Here is a 19,329-nt window from a genome sequence, read left to right as displayed (position 1 = left end):
AGGCTCCTGGGAATCTTCATATCTGAATGCTCAGAACCATGGTCTGACTCCCCCTCAAGGGACAAGTGAGTTTGCAGGGTTAAGAAAATTAAAACTCAAAGCAAACCCACAGCTCAGTTGATTCCGGCTCACGGCGACCCCACGTGTTACAGAGTAGAACTGCTCCATCTGGTTTTCTGAGCTGTAATCTTTATGGAAGTAGGTTGCCAGGCCTTTCTTCTGTGGTGCCCCGGGGGGGGGGTTTGGACCACCAACATTTAGATTAGCAGCTGATTGCAAACACTTTGCACCTACACAGTGAACCTCTGCAAAGCACCAGGGGAGAACCCTTGTCTGAGAAAGAAGTGGCCACAGACGCCAATAATGGCAAAATCCAAGTGAGGACAGAAGAGCCTAGCATCTTCCCTTGCCCCTGAGAAGAGGCTTGGTTCAGAGAGGCTCTTTTGTAAGTAGCAGGACCCCGATGGGTAAAGAATGAAAGCAACTCTTGTAGTGTGGTGGGGCCTACAACACTGATTTCCACCAGCCCCAAACTGCCAGAGATTTCAGTGAGTATGGGACACGGCTTGGAAGGCCCAATGGTTGTGCCTCCTGCCCTGGGTTGCTTGGATGCCCAGGCCCATGTCTGTTTCTGGTGTCCTGGAGTTAGACTTGGCCACTCACCAGCCAGTGCCTCTTCTGTCCAGTAGGCACCTCAGTGTTTATGCCCACACTCAGGCTACTTGGGAGATGGGTGGTCACTCGTGACAGCACCCGCTCCATGTCCAGCTCACTCTCTCCTCAGTCCCTTGCTGGGTCCCAGTGTGAGAGGCTGCGGGCACCAGGCAGCGGCCATGGGCAGCATGGGGCCTGATGCCACTACCTCAGAAGGCCAGATCCCCACACTCAACCACAACCACCGCTCTCCAGTGTGAACTCTACCCACACCTTCTCCTGCGAGACCAGACTTTCTGAGGCATCATAGAAGATCCACTTCCTGTGTCCACTGGTGTGGCACTGGCTTGTCTCAGCACACTGGACGCAGAGAGGACAAGGACACACAGATGGGGGTAGCAGGACAGATGTCACTCACAGACCACCTTTCACTGGCCCACACCTTCCAGTCCCACCTCGGTCTGTCTGTGTGGCGTACTGTGGTGGCGTGCGTGTTGCTGTGATTCTGGAAGCTTCTGCCACCAGTATTTCAAATCCCAGCAGAGTTACCCATGGTGACTAACAGAGATGAGGAAGAAAGGCTGGGATATTTAGTTCCAAAAAGTAGCCAAAGAAAACTTTCTGAGTCACACACAGCACAGTCATGAAGATGAGCTTCTAGTTTGGGAGGCACTCGAGATAAAGCAGTTCATGGTGTCTCTGGGAATCTCTCGGTACCATTGCTTGGAAAGAGAATTCCCCAGGGAAACAGAGAACCAAAATGCATATCTCTACGATGCCACTGAATGCAGTATGAGACGCAGTGTCTCTTCCCAGCCTAAGGGCTTAAGATGGAAAACGAAATTCTCTCTAGTTTTCGGTTCTTCTTTAAGATGGGTTTCATGAACTTTAAAATAGAGGCTCAACTAGAAGTTCTGTGAGTCAAGAAATGAATTTTTGTTGTTGTTGTTGTCAGGTGCCATCAAGATGGTAGGGACTCACAGCGACCCTGTGCACAACAGAACGAAACACCACCTGGTCCTGTGCCAACTCACAATGCCCTACCCCATGTCTGTCAGTCTGTCATACTGTGGTGGCTTGTGTGTGTGGCTGTGATGCTGGAAGTGATACCAGCAGGGTCAACCCTAGTGGGCAGGTTTCAGCAGAGCTTCCAGACTAAGAGAGACGAGGGAGAAAGGCCTGGCAATCTATGGAAAACTGGTCAAAGGAAAATCCTACTGACCACAACAGAACAATGCCCAATACAGTGCTGGAAGATGAGCCCCCTAATGTTGGAAGTCAGTATAGACAGCAGCTGCGACAGTGCACTTGAACAGCTCCACAGTTATGACGATGGCATGACTATGGCATGACGATGGCATGACGATGGCATGATGAACCAACTTCTCATTCTATTGTACACCTGTCACCATGAGTTGGAGCCAAGTTGATGGCACCTAACAGCAACACCAGCCCCCCAGTCACTGCACCTTCAAGAGTTTCTGTTTCATGCACAGTTCATCCCTGATCACCCTCCTTACCTCCTGGTCTGGAAGCTCCCTGAAATCTGCCCGGCCTCACAACCACACACAGGCCTCCATGGACAGGTGGGGGTGACTACACGAGAATGAAATCTGGGCCGAGAATTCTACCGTCGTCCTCACACTAATATCTACACGGTTTACTGGAAGAACGTGGTCTGGCCACTTGGTGCTGCAGTGGGAACAGCGTTTCACCGCTATGAACTCTGAGCTGTGGACCCAGGCTTATGGAACAAAGCCTTGGTTCAGAACTCAAGGTCAAGTCCTCATGGTGGCAGGAGAACACAGCAGAGCCATTTCATCCCCAATGTCTGGGGACCCTGTGCAGTTATCACAACCAGAGTGAGGACACAGGACCATCTCCACCACGCAGGGTGATAGGACCCTAAACGTCAACGCTGCCAAGACGGAGAAACCACAATGCAAAATGAACTTCATGCACACCTCATCCTGCTGCGCGTCTCTCGATTGCGTTTCGCAGATAACAGGGTTTTTTTTTTAAAAAAAAACAAATGATAGGTTTTTGGTCAGCCTGCCTCAATCAAGTTGGTCAGGGCCATTTTACCAGCAGTGTGTGCTTACTTCAGGTCTCTGTATCATGTTTTTTACTGTGCATTGAGTGAAGGCTTACAGAGCAGATCATCAGTTTGACCTTCAGCCCATCATATACTTCACTCCGTCTCAGCAACTACAGTCCCCGGCGTGTACCCTCAGCGAGCACCACACCCTCCCGGGCTTTGCTTGTCTCCATTCCTCCTTCTTTCTTAGCCCTTCTGAATTTTGCCCTAGGGTAAAGGATGTCCTTTTATCTGCAGTGTCTGACTGTTATGTGTGCATTCCTCACTAGAGTTCTGGTTCCCCTACCCCATGCACTAAACTGCAAGGTTGGTTTAAAACACAAACCCACACTGCTCCTCAGAATCCCTATACAGGGTTATTATGAGTCAGAACCAACTCAATGTCACTTAACAACACAGCATTGTAAAGTTCCATTGTTGTTGTTGTTAGGTACCATCGAGTCGGGTGCTGACTCACAGCGACCTTATGCACAGAAGAATGAAATATTGCCCAATCCTTCTGGTAGCGTAGTGGTTACAAATCGGGCTGGGAACCGCAAGGTCAGCAGTTCAAAACTACCAGCTGTTCCGCGGGAGAAAGATGAGGCTTTCTGCTCCCGTAAAGATTTACAGCCTCGGAAACCTCATACAGGGTTGCTATGGGTCGGAACTGACTCCACGGCACATAACAACAACTTGCTAAAGTAGAAGGTCAGAAAAAAAGAGGAAGACTCCCATCAAGATGGATTGACACGGTGGCAGTAACAATAGATTCGAACATAACAACACACGGGCCCAGCTAGTGCTTCCTTTGGTTGGGCATGGGTGTCAATGCGTCAGACCAACTGGATAGCAACAAACAACTAAGCTATCACTTAGCTGAAAAGTGAACCACGGCTGTAAACCCAAACAACCACATACCTCAATTACGTTGTTGTTGTGAAATGCCGTCGAGTAGATTCCGATCCATAGCGACCCTGTATAGGGGTTCCAAGTAGCAGCTGGTGAGCCTGAACCGCCAACCTTGCAGTTCAAATGATTTTGCAGTCTGACGCATTAACCCACAGTGCCACACCAGGACTCAATTATAGCACAGTCACAATAACCCAACCCAACAGTGACACACCTCGACTACAGCACAATTCAACACAGTTACATACCTAAACAACAACCCAACACAGTGACATACCTCCACCACAATATATTCCAACAAAGAACAAGTCTCTGCCCTGGAGCTGCCCTGTACAATGTCACCCCCAGCCACATGGCTGCTGAACTCTAAATCCTTTAAAATAAAGCACAATTAAAATCCCAGTTCCTTTGTCACACCAGCCACATTTCAAGGACTCAGGAGTACCAAACAAAACCCAAACTGTTGCCACTGATTTGCTTCTGACTCCACAGCAACACAAACAAAAACCCACACTATTCCCGGTGGACTCGTTTCCGACTACATGGTTAAGTGCTTGGTTGGTAAGAGAGAGTTGATGGTTTGACTCTTCCAGGAGGTGCTTCAGCAGAAAGGTCTGGCGGTCTACTTCTCAATGGTCACCGTGACTGAAAACCCAATGGGTCAGTTCTACTCAGACCTACCAGGGGTCGCCATATATAGTGACAGAGGGCTCCTGAGAAGAGGTCCACAGATGTGGAACATTTCTATCACCACAGGAAGTCCTATTAGATGATACTGCTCTGGACGAACTGAAAACTCCCCTGGGGTTGGCTAAAGTGATTTCTTAGGGCACCCAGGATCTTAGTATCTTAGTCATACCTGGAGCTTGGCCAACATGAAAAGCATCCACCATGGAAAACATCAACTTTCCATTATGTCTACAAAGTGAACACCAAACTGCTGCAGGTGGGTCATCTCTGACTCACAGTGATCCTAAAGGACAGCATAGGCTGTAACTCTATGGAAACAGACTGCCCCATCTTTCTCTTGCAGAGGGCTTGATGGAGTCAAACCACCAACCTTTTGTCAAGCAGATGAGCAAATGAACCACTGCGCCACCAGGATTCCTTCCTTCCCGATAGCATTTCCCAAGGGAAGGTAACCGAGAAACAAGAGGCGAAGGTAGGAAATGGACACATTTAAGCGATGGTGGTTAAAAACATCATTAACATGCTCAGACCTGGTTTCCTAGATCTGAAGTCTTATCACAGTCACTACTTGAGCTTTTCATCCACTCCCAGAATGCTAGTCGAGGATGGACCCAGGGCAGCAGAATTCTCCAGAGGAGGCATGGCTTCGTCCTAGCTCTTCAGTACTTGCTAATCCATGGGTTTGCCCACTGCCAAAACCCTATCACATTCCGCCGACTAAACACTCCAGGTGTTTTCAATTTGCTTTGCAGAGATTCTATCTCAGAACTTAGAGAACTTTCCAAGCAAATAAATGTGTTATTCTGGAGCCCTTGAGCTATGAAAAGCTTAAAAAAATGTGTTTTGTTTTTTTCTTAAGATATAACTCTCTCTTTGCTCACCTGATTTTCCATTTTATTCTGTCTGCTCTCAGTAAAAGAATTTGCCAATAATGGGCTTCCTTGTTTACGCTGTATGGAAATTAGACATTGAACACTTCCCTGCAATGGATCTCAATTTTCTTCCCAACACTCCTCACCCTCTTAAAAAACAAAAACCTTATGTCTGTCGGCAAGGAGCCCCCGGTGACCTCCCGAGTGACACAGATGCTTAAGTGCTGGACTAACAGAAGGATTGGAGCTTCAAACCCACCCAAAGTACCTTGGAAGACAAGCCTGGTGATCTGCTTCTTCAAGGTCACAGCCCTGAAAACAGCTCTGCAGACATGGGGGTGCCATGAGTGGGTCTCGACTTGACAGCAGTGAACAGCTGTAGCGTGTCTCTAGGTATCACATTAGAGGAGTCTGCTGGCTGGCCTCATGTAGGATCTCACCCTAAGATTGGCACAGTGATTAAGGGCACAGATGCAGAAGGCAGGGGGTTGTTGTTAGGTACCATCAAGTCGGTACCAACTTACAGCGACCCTCTGCACAAAAGGACGAAACACTGCCTGGTCCTGCATCAACCTCACAATCATTGGTACATTAGAGCCCACTGATGATGCCACTGGGCCAATCCATCTCATTTAGGGGGGGCGGGGGGCTCCCTCTTCTTCTCTGACCCTCCACTTTACCAAGCATGATGTCCTTCAACAGGGACTGATCTCTCCTGATAATATGTTTGAAGAATGAGAGACAAAGTCTGGCCATCCTGGCTTCCAAAGAACACTCTGACTGTACTTCTTCCAACACAGATCTGTTTGTTCTTTTGGCAGTCCGTATTTTCAATATTCTCCTCCAACACCATAACTCAAATGCATCAATTCTTCCGCAGTCTTCCTTAGTCACTGTTCAATTTTTGCATATGAGGTTCCTGAAGGCAGGGGGAGCTGGGTTTCATGCCCTGAGAAGCTTATGTCTGGGATCAACCATCACATGGCCCCTGTGTGCTGTCCCGACCACACACACCTGTGATGTCTCCCCTTCCGGCCTTTGCCTAAACAGTTCTCACAGCTTTTCAGTGTCTCACTGTCAAATGTGAACGGACAGCCAAGGCCCACCGAACATCTGTCCAAAAACTGGGCACAGGACAAGAAGATTCCAAAGGAGACAGACCCGAATGCAGGCAACAAAAGAGAACTCCTCTAATCATAATGGTGGTACCCCGAAAAGATAGGGCATGAGAGAATCAAGGAAGGACAGTGTCTGGATCTGTGGGCATTCCAGTCCACGGGTTTAGTGCTTCCATTCTTCCTCTTAGTTCTCTGAGTAGTGTGTGAGGTCTTAAAAGCTTGTCAGAAGCCATCCAAGGTACAACAACTGGTTTCAATTCATCTGTAGCAACGGAGGAAGGAAGGCGTCGGGAGTAGGAGGAGGACATGGACTGTGTGGTTAACTGTCTCCTTTGCCTCGAGACCGGAAGGACTGAAGGGTGCCCAGCTATCATTACTGAATCTTTTGATTCTAAAGAGGAGTTCTGATCTGAAGTGAACGAGGGGAGGATATGCAGACCAGACTTTCCGATTCCCATCGATACTAGACATTCAGAAGCCACGGAGGCTGGATGAAACAATTAACCTTACATGATCTTTACACCTTAAACCAAAATTGTCCCCCTGAATTCTTCTTAACACCAAACAAGAATTCAGCTTTACTAGTAAACAATATCTGCCTTGAGCAGAATGCTCTCTTGAGGGCAATCTCTCCGGGATGAAACTGACAACAGCAGGTTGAAATACGAGACAGGAACCTTGGGGCTCAGTGTGTTGAGGTGAGGGGTTGGGGGGACACCTCAGAAAAGGAGGTGAGAATCCTTATTCCACTTGAAGAATGTCACTGAATTGCACATGTGGAAACTGTTGAATTGGTGTATGTTCTGCTGTGTATATTCTCAACAACAAAAACAAAATAAATAAACATTTTTTAAAAGGAAGTTATGAAAATGGAAGAGAGAACAAATACTAAAACACTCTTAGAAATTAAAGATAGAACAAGTACCTTTAGTAGAAAAGAAGACAGAATTGAGTAATTAATTAAGTACCAAGTGTCAACAAAGGGCAAAATGTTTGAAATTAAAAGTAAAAAGGAGCAAAACCAACACACTAAAGTCACTCACCGATTCAACAGTAAAATACTCTAACACAAACACTAGGAGTTCCTGAGAGAGAAAAAGGTGAGGAGGGGAAAATTTCAAGAAAATTTCCCAGAACTTTAGTATGTAAATTTCTAGATAAAATGAACCCAATGAAAACAAGTGGAACTAAAGGCAGAACACTGAGGCTAAAGAAAACATCCTAAAAAGTATACAGATAAAAACCTAAAGATATTGCTGTTGTTAAGTGTTGTCGAGTCAGTTCCGACCCATAGCGACCGTGTATAAGGTTTCCGAGGAGAGGCTGGTGAGCTTGAACCACTGACTTTGCCTGTTTAGTACATGAATTCACAGCGCCACACCAGAACTCCTGATATTATATGGTGGTGGTGGTTATGTGCCGTGGAGTCGGTTCTGACTCATAGCGACCGTGTATAAGGTTTCCGAGGAGAGGCTGGTGAGCTTGAACCACTGACTTTGCCTGTTTAGTACATGAATTCACAGCGCCACACCAGAACTCCTGATATTATATGGTGGTGGTGGTTATGTGCCGTGGAGTCGGTTCTGACTCATAGCGACCGTGTATAAGGTTTCCGAGGAGAGGCTGGTGAGCTTGAACCACTGACTTTGCCTGTTTAGTACATGAATTCACAGCGCCACACCAGAACTCCTGATATTATATGGTGGTGGTGGTGTGCCTTTGAGTCGGTTCTGACTCATAGCGACCCTGTTCAGGGTTTCTGAGGCTGTAAATCTTTATGGGAGCAGAGAGCCTCATCTTCTTCCCGTGGAACAGCTGGTAGTTTCAAACTGCTGACCTGGCGGTTCGTAGCCCGATTCGTAACCACTATGTAACCAGATATTGATAATACTAGTTCTAAAATTTCCAAAGCAAACTGAAATCTAGAACAAAATGAAAGGGTATAAATTTATGGTGGAAAATAGCTTTTATTTTACTTTGCAAATATTTATTAGTTACATATTGAACAGGTAATAGCCAAATGGTTCAAATAAGGAAAGTATAAAACATAACACTGGATAAACCTGCTTCCACCCACATCCCAATCTTTTTTTCTGGGAATTCTGCCTGTCTCTTTATACAAATCCTTTCCTCAGAATGATTTGTATAAATCATTTTCCAGTTAGCAATATAATCTGAAGATCATCTCATAAAACATAGAAATCTTAATTCACTGGAAAGCTATTTTTAACATAGAACTCTACACCCAGCCAAATATCAACTGAGTACAAGAGTAAAATGAGAGCATTTTAAGACATGCAAACACTCAGAAAATACATTCTTTCTCAGAAAGCTACTGACGGATGTGTTTCAGCACAATGAGATAGTAATCCAAGAAAGATGACAATATAGAATCCAGAAAACAAAATAAAACGGGACTCAATGTAAAACTACAGCAAAAGGAATTTTCAGTAAAGGGAATGGAAGCTTCAGCAAACTTCGAGATCATTCAGAGCAGACCAGCTTTGACAAAGTCTCTAGGAAGCAGATGTCAGGGGAGAATAGAATCCAACTGACAGGTGACCAGATTTGTTTGATCATAGAGGTTGGGAAGTTTGTGATGAATTAGTGAGAACTATGCCTAGTAACTGGCTTCCTCGTGTGGTGCTGTGGGCTAATGTGTCAGACTGCAAGGCCGTTTGAACTGCAAGGTCAGCGGTTCAAGCTCACCAGTTGCTCCTTAGAAACCTTATACAGCGTTGCTATGGGTCGGAATCGACTTGACGGCACTTAACAATAACAACAATGCCTAGTAACTACAAACAAAGATACGAACCAGAAATTATTAACTCCCGAAAAAGCAGAAAGTTGAACAAGGAAGGGAAGGTTGTAATACACTCGACACATTTTACGTAGTCAGCAGCATCATCGTCACCACCAGCATTTACTGAGTGCTTACTATGTAAGGGTTATTGGTCTGAAGTCTTTTCATGAACGATTTCATTCAACCCCTACAACCACCCAGTGAGAAGTGTACTCGGAACACTTCCCATCTTACATACGGGGGAGCAGGGATGCACAATAAAGCAATTTTCCATAGGTCATCAATTAAGTGACAGAATTAGGATTTGAGCCCAGGGAATCTAGCTCCCATACTCCTCAGTGTCTCATTCCGTCTGCGGATGCTTACTTATGTCAAACCTCTGATGTCACTGTAGAAGACAGGGTGAGCCCCGAGTTGAGTCTTCCACACAGGCATCCAGTTGATAGTATTAAAACTGATAATCAATAAACAGGGGTATGCAAGCCATTTATAAACCTAGAGATAATGACCAGGTCATCTAGGGTCTTATAATGGGAGAGAGATGAGAGGGACTGCTGTCATAAGATTTACAGACCCGGAAGTCCTATACAGGGTCACTGTGAGACGGAACCGACTTGATGGCAGTGAGTTTGGGGCCACTTAAGGACTTGGCTTTGATTGAGTGACATGAGAAGCCATCGGGGAGCTTTCATCAGAGTAATGACAGGACCTGATGTATTTGAAAGGGATCACCCAGTTCCTCTGCAGAGAACACTCTGAGAATAGGGGGCATGAGCTAAAAAAGAGAGAGAGAGAGAGAGAGAGAGAGAGAGACAGAGAGAGAGAGACAGAGAGAGAGAGAGCGAGAGAGAGAGAGCGAGAGAGAAAGAGAGAAAAGACCAGGAGCCCTGGTTGGGTTAATCACTGGGCTGCTAACTGCAGAGTCTGTGGTTCAAACCCACCAGCCTCGCCAAGACAGAAAGATGAGGCTGTCTGTTTCTGCAAAGATTTATAGTCTCGGAAACCCTACGGGACAGTTCTGCTTTGTTCTATAGCGTCGCTATGAGTCAGAACCCACTCATGGCAGTGGGGGCTTCAAACAGTTTATGAAAAATGGAATGAGAAAACAATGGAATCTTTCCACAAACTGTTTGAAGCCCCCTTATACATACATATAACAATACGTGTGCTTACTGATGAAATAAAAATAAAATTGAACAGATGAAAGAATGGAGACAGAAGGATGCACACAGGAAGGCTGTGAAGAACATGGAACCCTGTCATGGGATGTCAGTCTGCTGGCTCAGAGGTCAGCTGGGAATAACTGTCTCAAAGACGGGAATCAAGTCAGCCTGACTGGAGGACGCTGCCTGGGATGGAGCCAAGAAATGGATCCAAGGAACATCCTGGACCTTGGTCTGGCCCCGAGATGTTACTACATGACCTTGGATGAGCCAGTCCACATTTCTGAGCCTGCTGTCTCCATGTCAAATACTGAGCTGCTGTCAAGTCACCCCAATTTGTGGTAGCCACACGTACATCTGGTAGCGTAGTGGTTACGAATCGGGCTGCGAACCTTGAGGTCAGCAGTTCAAAACTACCAGCCGCTCCGCGGGAGAAAGATGAGGCTTTCTACTCCCGTAAAGATTTACACCCTCGGAAACCCTGTACAGGGTCGCTATGGGTCGGAACTGACTCGACGGCACTTAACAACAACAACACGTACATCACAGTAGAAACGTGATCCTCAGGGTTTCCCATGACTGGTTTTGTATAAGCAGATCTCCACGTCTTTCTTCTGAGATGCCTGCAGGTGGACTTTGGTTCACAGCTGAATGTGATGACTGTTTGCATCATCCAAATGTTGCTGTGAAGTGCCGTCCACTCAGTGTTGACCCATAGTGGTGATCCTGTATAGGGTTTCCATGAGCAGTTGGTGGGTTTGAAACGCCGACCTTGCGGTCAGCAGCCCAAATGCTTATCCTACAGCGTCACACCATGTCAAACAGAGGCACTATAAAACCTTTGTCAGGATTTATAATTATAATGATGGTGGTAAAGCTCTTAAGAGTACATTGTTGTCATTGTTGTTAAGTGCCGTCAAGTCAATTCTGACCCATAGTAACGCTGTATAAGATTTCTAAGGAGCAACTGGTGACCCTCTAGAGGGTTTCCAAGGAGCGACTGGTGAGCTTGAACCACCAACCTTGCAGTTCAAACCGACTGTGCAGTCTAGTGCATTAACCCACAGCACCACACCAGGACTCCTACTTCATTGCAATTCCATTTAGCGTGCTTTGAGAAGCGGCTGGTGGGTTCCAACTGCCAATCTTGACGTTCAAACTGACCTTGCAGTTCAGTGCTTATCCTACAGCGAGCACCACACCAGGACTAGACTACGTTGTTGTTGTTGTTAAGTGCCGTGCAGTTGGCTTCGACTCATAGTGACCCTGTATAGGGTTTCTGAGGAGCAGCTGATGAGCTTGAACCACGGACTTTATGGTTCAAACCGACCTTGCAGTCCAGTGCATTAACCCACAGCATCACACCAGGACTGGGCTATAACACAGTGAAAACTTAGCATTTCTGTGCACTGGGAAACACCAAAATGAGTGCCATTCTCTTTCATTGTGATCTTCGCTTTATTGTGGTGATCTGAAACCGAACCCCAGTATTTCTGAGGTCAGCCTGTACCTGGCACACTACAGGCTGTACAAGAACCCCAAGTTCCCACCTCTTCCCTCTCCTGCCCTGGGCCCCAGCAAGGCACCCAAGAGACCCACACAACTAGAGTCAGGCTTCTGATTTCTACTACACTCTGGGCTAAGCCTGAGTCTGCTAACAGAAAGGTTGGCACTTCAAACCCATCAATTGGTCCCAGGGAGAAAGCAGAGGCTGCTTGTTTCTAAACAGAACCCAATGGACACTTTTACTCTGTCCTTCCGGGTCACCGTGGGTAGGAACTGATGCAGCACAGTCTCTTCATGGATGTCTGCCAGCCAATACAAGTCACAACCCCCACCACTGAACTATGACTCCCTGAAGACCCACCCAGCTGGTTCCCTGATAGACACAGCTGTTGGGTGGGGCCCACCAGCCACCAAAGGCCAGCAGACTGTCCAGAGCTAAGGTTTCCTATTCCATCTCCAACCACAAGATTCTAGTCTGGAATCATGAAAACAGTCCAGGGTCACAGGGGTAGTGTCCACAGTCCCCACCCTCCCCCCACATCTGGAATGCTGGTCCCGCCACATCCCGAATGCCTCGTAGAAGACACACCAAGATGTGATTTTGTGTGTGTGTCTCACGAGGATGCAAGAAGCTAACTGTAACTTTTACACCTTGCCCAGGTCTCAGCAAACTTACATGGGAGGAAGGACAAGGCACTGACCAGAGTGCAGACCACTGGATGACGTCACCCTACCATTGTCCACTTGTCTCTATTCTCCGACCGGTCTGGGAGATTCACAGGAGTCAAAGCAGGAAGGGGAGGGCTCGCATGAGGTCAAAGTGGCCTTCACAGAACTAGCACATCAAGATGGCACTGCAGTGAAGGCTTGGCCCGTGATCACCTCATCTGAGCCCCCGGTGAGCGCTGGCTTGGACCACTGTCCGGCTGGCTTGGACCACTGTCCGGCCAGGATGCACGGTCTCCAGGGAGCCAGCTTAGTGCCAGAGGTGAAATGAAGGCTCCAAATGGACCCCAATTACTGGGGCTGTTCTGTAAAATAGGAGTCCCGGGGGGGGGGTGCAAATGGATAATGTGGCTGTTACTGGTTATTTGTTTTTTGGGGGGGGGCTTACTTCAAAGAGCCACAAGTCACTTCTTTGTGTAGGTAGACCATGCAGTGTTGAGTGTGTTTCTCAGCTACGGCAGCCTTTCATACATTGGAGTTTGCTGGCATCCCTGTCTGGATCCTGTTTGTCTGCATATGCTCGCTGCCTGTCTTTGTGCTCCATGTCGGTCAGTCTCACAATCTTTCAAACTTTCTCATCAGGTCACTGCCTAGCGTGTAGATTACTAGACCTACTGCCAGGGACCCATACTGCTGTTGAGTGCGGAGTCAGTTCTGACTCAGCCGCCCTGCACAGTGTTTCCGAGGAACAAGCTGATGGGTTTGAATCACTGACCTTGTGGTTAACAGCCCAGTGCTCATTCTACAGCATGGCCCTATATAGGCATTTCAAGGACATAAAGCTTTGCAGGAGATGAAAACCTCATCTTTCTCGCATGGAGCAACTGGTGAGTTTGAACTGCCAACTTTGTGCTCAGCAGCCCAGCGCCTAAGTCACAGCATCACCAGGGTTCATTTCACAGGCTACTCAGCACAAACACAACTTTCATGTTGCTGCTGTAAAGTGCCATCGAGTTGGTTCCAACTCATAGCCATTCTGCATCGGGTTTCCAAGGAGTGTCTGGTGGGTTTGAATCACTGGCCTTGCAGGTAGCAGTCCAGTGCTTATCCAGCAGCACTGCACTATGCACTGCATATGACGGGCATTATTGCGGTGCTTTGGCAATGAGCCCACAGTACCTCTGAGGTCTGTCTCTGTCTGGAAAGACCCTTGGTTCAGGAGCAACCCTCTGGACTGCTTTGCGCATCATGAGAACAATGCCATTTTCTCTCCGCGGGAGGCTGCTGAATGAGAAGTTTCAGATGCAACCAAAAGTGACTCGTAGGATTTTCAACAAAGTTGGAAAGACACATTTTTCTACTCTCCATACGCTGCTCCTCAGATGCGAGAAGACCTGTTTATCCCTTCAGTGATGGAGAGTTTCCAGAAATGAATCCCTGATAACATCTTGTGGAAACTCCACCCCAGAGGCAGGAGTGGAGAACAATCTATTTGCACAAATGCATTGGTATCTGAGGCATTCTACAATTCCATTCACTATGAATTTGCCTGGAGTTTAAGCCACGACGTAACTTCAGGAATATTGATGTATCATTGAAAACATCTCATCTTTGCTACTTCCTATTCCGAGGAGCCTGGTGGTGCAGAGGGTTACATGCTGGGCTGCTAACCTCAAGGTTGGCGGTTCACTTCCCCAGTTGCTCCATGGGGAAGAGATGAGGCTTGCCTGTAAGACTCACAGTCCCCGAAGCCCTCGGGAGCAGTCCTACTTTGTCCTATTTATAGGGTGGCCATGAGTCAGAGCTGGGTCCACTGCAGTGGTTTGGTTTTTGGGTTGGATTTCCTACTCCAGCCCACAGAAGTCCACACCCAAACTGATCCCATTGCTGTTGAATGGATTCCAACCATGGTGACCCTAGGCGACACTAGAACCGTTCCATGGAGTTTTCTTGGCTGTCAACTGTACGGAATCAGTTTGCCAGGCTTTTCCTCCCTCAGATGGGCTGGGTTTGAACTGCTGATGTTAGCAGTGGAATGCAAACTCCCCTCCCCCACCCCAGGACCTTTAAGAATGGTTAAGCTGTTCTGAAGATGCTGTACAACACTCCACTCTCCCCCATGCATGTTAGGGTCTGGGGGACAGACCAGCTCGTTCCCTGCCTGTGACTCAGACCTCTCTATCCCTCCTCTGAATTCTCAGACACCCTTAGGGAGCACTCCCGTGGACATCTGACCTTCCCACTTTCTGAAGGGTGCCCAATCTTTACTCCCTACACCTCACCGAGGGCTCCAGGGGAGGCCACGCCCCAGTTCCAGGACAGACCTGATTGGTGCAAGGCAGACCCACCGCCCTCCCCTCTCCCCAGTCAATCTTCTGGTTCCAGTGTTGGGATCAGGAGGGCTAGCGGTGGTTCTCCGGTAGGAGACTCCCTGCTCTCGAGAGCGCCACCTGGAGGGACAGGTCGGGAGTGCTGTGGCCAATTGGCATCCACAAAGCAGGTGAACCTCTGAAGCTCCAGGGAGGAAAGGAACCAAAGGCCAGGGTGAGCTGACGGGGTGGGGGTGGGTGGGGGGTCAGCCTGTCCCTCTGTGGTCCTGTCCTCCAGGCAGCTTGTCCTCTCTGATAGAAGCCTGTTGCTTAGGCTTCCACAAGTCATCCTTCGAGAGCATCGAAGCTCCAGTCCATTAACCGAAAGCCTAATTATCCATGTCATGTACATATGGCTCATCTGTACTCCTGACTGTCAATGGGGATTTAGTCACCCCCATTTTAGAGATGAGGAACGGAAGGCTCAGATGGGGTTGGGTAACCTCCTTCTCTGGGATCAGACAGCTGGTGAGCACCTGTGTTGTTCCAAACCCCAGGTCTGACTTCAGATTCTATCTTTGTAACTGCTACCCGGAGTCCCCTGGGTGGAGGCAAGACAGGTCCCAGCTCAGCAGGACCTCAAGGGCTATCAGCCCAGGGCAAATTCCGGAGCCCTTATGTTGGGTCTATTTTTATCAAAGCCAACAGATGAGAAGAGGTGGACTTGGAGAGCGTTTTCATTTTTCTCATTCCTCGCTGGTCACCACTGACCTGGCCATGCTTGGTCACTTACCGCTGGTCTGCATGAGAACACTGGTTTGGTCTTTATGGTGGTGGTGGTTATATGCCATGGAGTTGGTTCTGACTCATAGCAACCTGCATAGGGTTTCTGAGGTTGTAAATCTTTATAGGAGCAGGAAGCTTCATCTTTCTCCTACAGATCAGCTAGTAGTTTCAAACTGCTGACCTTGAGGTTAGCAACCTGACTCGTAACCACTACACTGCTTTATGGCCATACATAACTGATAGTCTACCAGGGAACTGTCTTCAAGCTATACAACCTCCAAACTCTGGGGACACAGGGCAGAATGAGATGTTACCTGTCCGGGAGTCACCACAGGTAGACGAATAATGCTGAAGCAAGACGACTACCTCACCAGGCACAGGGAGATAGATAGAGGAGCCAAATGGTGGCCGAGAGCAAAGTGGGAGAGCAGAGCCATGGGCTTTCAGGGATGAATAGGAGTTTACCTGGAAAGCCATTTTCTTACATATACAAAGAGAAACGAAAATCTTTATTAATTCAATAAGGAGCCCTGGTTGCACTGCGGGTTAGGCATTGGGTTGCTCACTGCAAGTTTGGTGGTTCAAACCCACCAGCCACTCTGGGGCTGAAAGATGGAGCTGTGTGCCCCTGAAAGAAATCCTCAGGAACAATTCTGCTTTGTCCTATAGGGTCCCTAGGAGCTGAAATCCATTTGAAGGTAATGGGTTATTTTGGGGGCAGTGGCTATTCATTCAGTGGTGGTGGTGGTTATGTGTCGTGGAGTTGGTTCCAACTCATAATGCCCTGTGTAGAGTTTCCAAGGCTATAAATCTTTACGGGTGCAGAAAGCCTTATCTTTCTCCTGCAAATGACCGGTAGTTTTGAACTGCTGACCTTGAGGTTAGCAGCCCAACTGGAAACTACTACGCTATCAGAGTTAATAAATATTGATTGATTGGCTCGTGGCCATGAAAGCAAAGTCAGGTACTTATAACTGAAAACACCTTAGACCTGTTACAAAGTGAAAACTCCAAACCCAAACCAGCTGTCCCTGTGTCAGAGAAGAATTGAGCTCCCTGCAGTGGCTGGTTTCTTCAGAAACAGGTCACCAGTCCTTTCTTCTGAAGCACTTCTGGGTGGACTCGAACATTCAGTCGTTGGGTGAACAGGGAGTGGGTTCTCCATCTGCAACACCCATGGACTCTAGTTATAGAGCTGTTGGAGTCAGGGGCTACTGAGTTGGTTCCAGACCATAGCAAGCCCGTATGTACAATAGAATGAAGCGCGCCTGGTTCTGTGCATGACAATCATTGCCGTGATTGACTCTACGCTGTTGTTGTGACATGCCATTGAATCAGTTTTGACGCATAGCGACCCTCTCTAGGGTTTGAGGAGTGGCTGGATTTGAACCACCAACCTTGTGGTGAGCAGTCCAGTGCTACAGCCTACAGTACCACAGCAGGACTCCACCGTTTTTAAGTGCCGTCGAGTCACTTCCAACTCACAGGGACCCTGTATGGAGTGGCTGGTGGGTTTGGACCTACCTTGTAGCTGTTAACAACAACCTTGTGGTTATGTTCACCCACACCATGGCTCCATTAGATCCCACTGAAGATCAGCTGATGGAATCAGATACTGTTGTTGATATTAGCTGCTATCAAGGTGATTTTGACTCACTATAACCTTTTGAGTTGTGGTGTTGGAGGAGAATACTGAAAGTGCCATGGGCTGCCAAAAGAACCAATAGATCTGTTTTGGAAGAAGTGCAGCCAGAGTGCTCCTTGGAGGCCAGGATGGCCAAACTTCATCTCTCATACTTTGGACATGTTCTCAGGAGGGACCAATTGCTGGAGAAGGATCTCATGTTTGGTAGGGTGAGGGTCAGAGAAAAAGAGGAAGACCCCAGCAAGATGGATTGGCCAAGTGGCAGCATCAGTGGGCTCAAGCGTGGCAACAATAGCGAGGTTGGCCCAGGATTGGGCAGTATTTCGTTCTGCTGTGTGTAAGGTCGCTATGAGTTGGTACTGACCCCATGGCACCTAACAACAACAACAACAACAACAACAACAACACCTCTGTAATAGAGTAGAACAGTTCCACAGCATTTTCTGGCTGTAATCTTCATGGGAAGGAGCACTGGTAGTGTAGTGGTTACGAGTTGGGCTGCTAAGCTCAAGGTCAGCAGCTGGAAACGACCTGAGGTTCCTTGGGAGAAAGATGAGGCTTTGTGCTTCCGTAAAGATTTACAGCTTCAGAAGCCTGTGCAGGGTCGCAGTGGGTCAGAATCCGCTGCGTGGCACACCACTAGCACCACCACCAATCTTCATGGGTCCGGACTGCCAGGTCTTTCTTCCGCAGAGCCCAGGGGTGGTTTTCTAATCTTTGGGTGAGCAACGGAGCATTTAACCCTTGCACCACCAGGGCTCCTTTACCAAATTGTTGTTGTTAAGTGCTGTCGAGTTGGTTCCGACTCATAGTGACCCTCCCTGTATAGGGTTTCCGAGGAGCGACTGGTGAGCTTGAACCACTGACCTTGCAGTTCAAATGGCTTTGCAGTCTGGCGGATTAACCTACAGCGCCACACCAGGACTCCCTTTACCAAATACGCCTATATAAATCTTGGAAGCATTTCCATATGAGAATGATGTTACATACACAGAAAATTCGAACACTTGGAATATTTCCATATGAGAATAATTTAACATACATAGAATGAATATTAAAATACTGTGTATATAGATAATTTTTTGAATACATGATTTATACACGGGACACACAACTCCAAAGACACAGCGGGCACATCAGGACAAATTAAGTCTCCTTCCCACCTGGGGTTCCCAATCTCTCCCCTTCTGGACGCTGCAGCTGCTCTCCATCTTTGACCCGGCCACTTAAGTTAGTGCACCTCAACGTGGAATCCACGTGGGAGGAAACCGCCACTTCCCCAGCCCCTGGACCCACGGAGCACACGCCTCACTGCTGCGCTCTGTATTATAAACTCCGTCCGAAAACTTTGGGGAAAGCCATCTCTGAACTGACCAATTTCAGGTTCTGTCCAAAAAGAGGATTGATTCGCAGTGTCCCTACCATCCCCAAGTCCACCCCGCAAGCTGCGCTTTCCATTACAATCTACAATAGTGGCGACAGGCCCTGGGCGATTTTGGCTTAGCCATGTGGGCCCAGGGGGCGTCCACGGCCTCCAAGTCCGGCCTCCCACCCTGTCTCCCCACGCCCACGACGCGGCACCAGCTGGGAGCTCTGCCCCCACCACACTGGAGCGGCCCCCCACCCGCAGTGTTCCCCGCAGCTGTGGTGGCGGCTGCCAACCAGGGCTGGAATTGGGGCGGGGGCAGCGTCGCGGGCCTGTCCCTTGGCCTAGGACCCGGGAGACCACGGGCCGGGCCCAGCGCTCCGGGTCCGCAGCCCCAGTGGAGGGACAGACTGACACACGCGTACCAACGCCTGCGGCCGTGGCGCGCTAGCGGGCTCACCTCGCGCGCGATCTGGTTCAGCGCATCGTCCTCCGCCGACAGCCGCTCCCTGTTGGGGAGCCGCTTGCGCCCCGAGCCCTGGGTGCCCATGTCCATCGGCCGCGTCGCACTGCCGCGGCCCCGCAGCCTGCTCCAGCCTCGCCTCGCCCCTCCCTCCGCCGCGGCGTCATGGCGTCAGCGGGCGCGGGGACGCGGGGACGCTGGGGGGCCCAGGGGCCAGCGGGGCGCCACCCGGGGGCCGGGGACCGCGGGGACCGCCGAGACGCCCGGGGCTCTGGGAAGTCGGCGAGGAGCGGGAGGCA

General features: G+C 48.7%; 1 protein-coding gene across 2 annotated transcripts in view; it reads right to left on the bottom strand.

Annotated features, from left to right (window-relative positions):
* LRRFIP1 (leucine rich repeat (in FLII) interacting protein 1) overlaps nucleotides 1-19,123 on the bottom strand; it is a 156,031-nt gene extending 136,908 nt beyond the window's left edge. For both annotated transcript variants that reach the window (XM_006866780.1, XM_006866781.1), the window contains exon 1: nucleotides 19,028-19,123. In XM_006866780.1, coding sequence (XP_006866842.1) covers nucleotides 19,028-19,123 — 96 coding nt within the window. The remainder of the gene's footprint in view (nucleotides 1-19,027) is intronic.
* Between the last annotated feature and the right edge of the window lie 206 nt (nucleotides 19,124-19,329).

Source organism: Chrysochloris asiatica, unplaced genomic scaffold (assembly GCF_000296735.1).
Source record: "Chrysochloris asiatica unplaced genomic scaffold, ChrAsi1.0 scaffold00096, whole genome shotgun sequence".
NCBI classification, from domain to species: domain Eukaryota; kingdom Metazoa; phylum Chordata; class Mammalia; order Afrosoricida; family Chrysochloridae; genus Chrysochloris; species Chrysochloris asiatica.
This window is presented reverse-complemented; position numbering and strand designations above follow the sequence as displayed.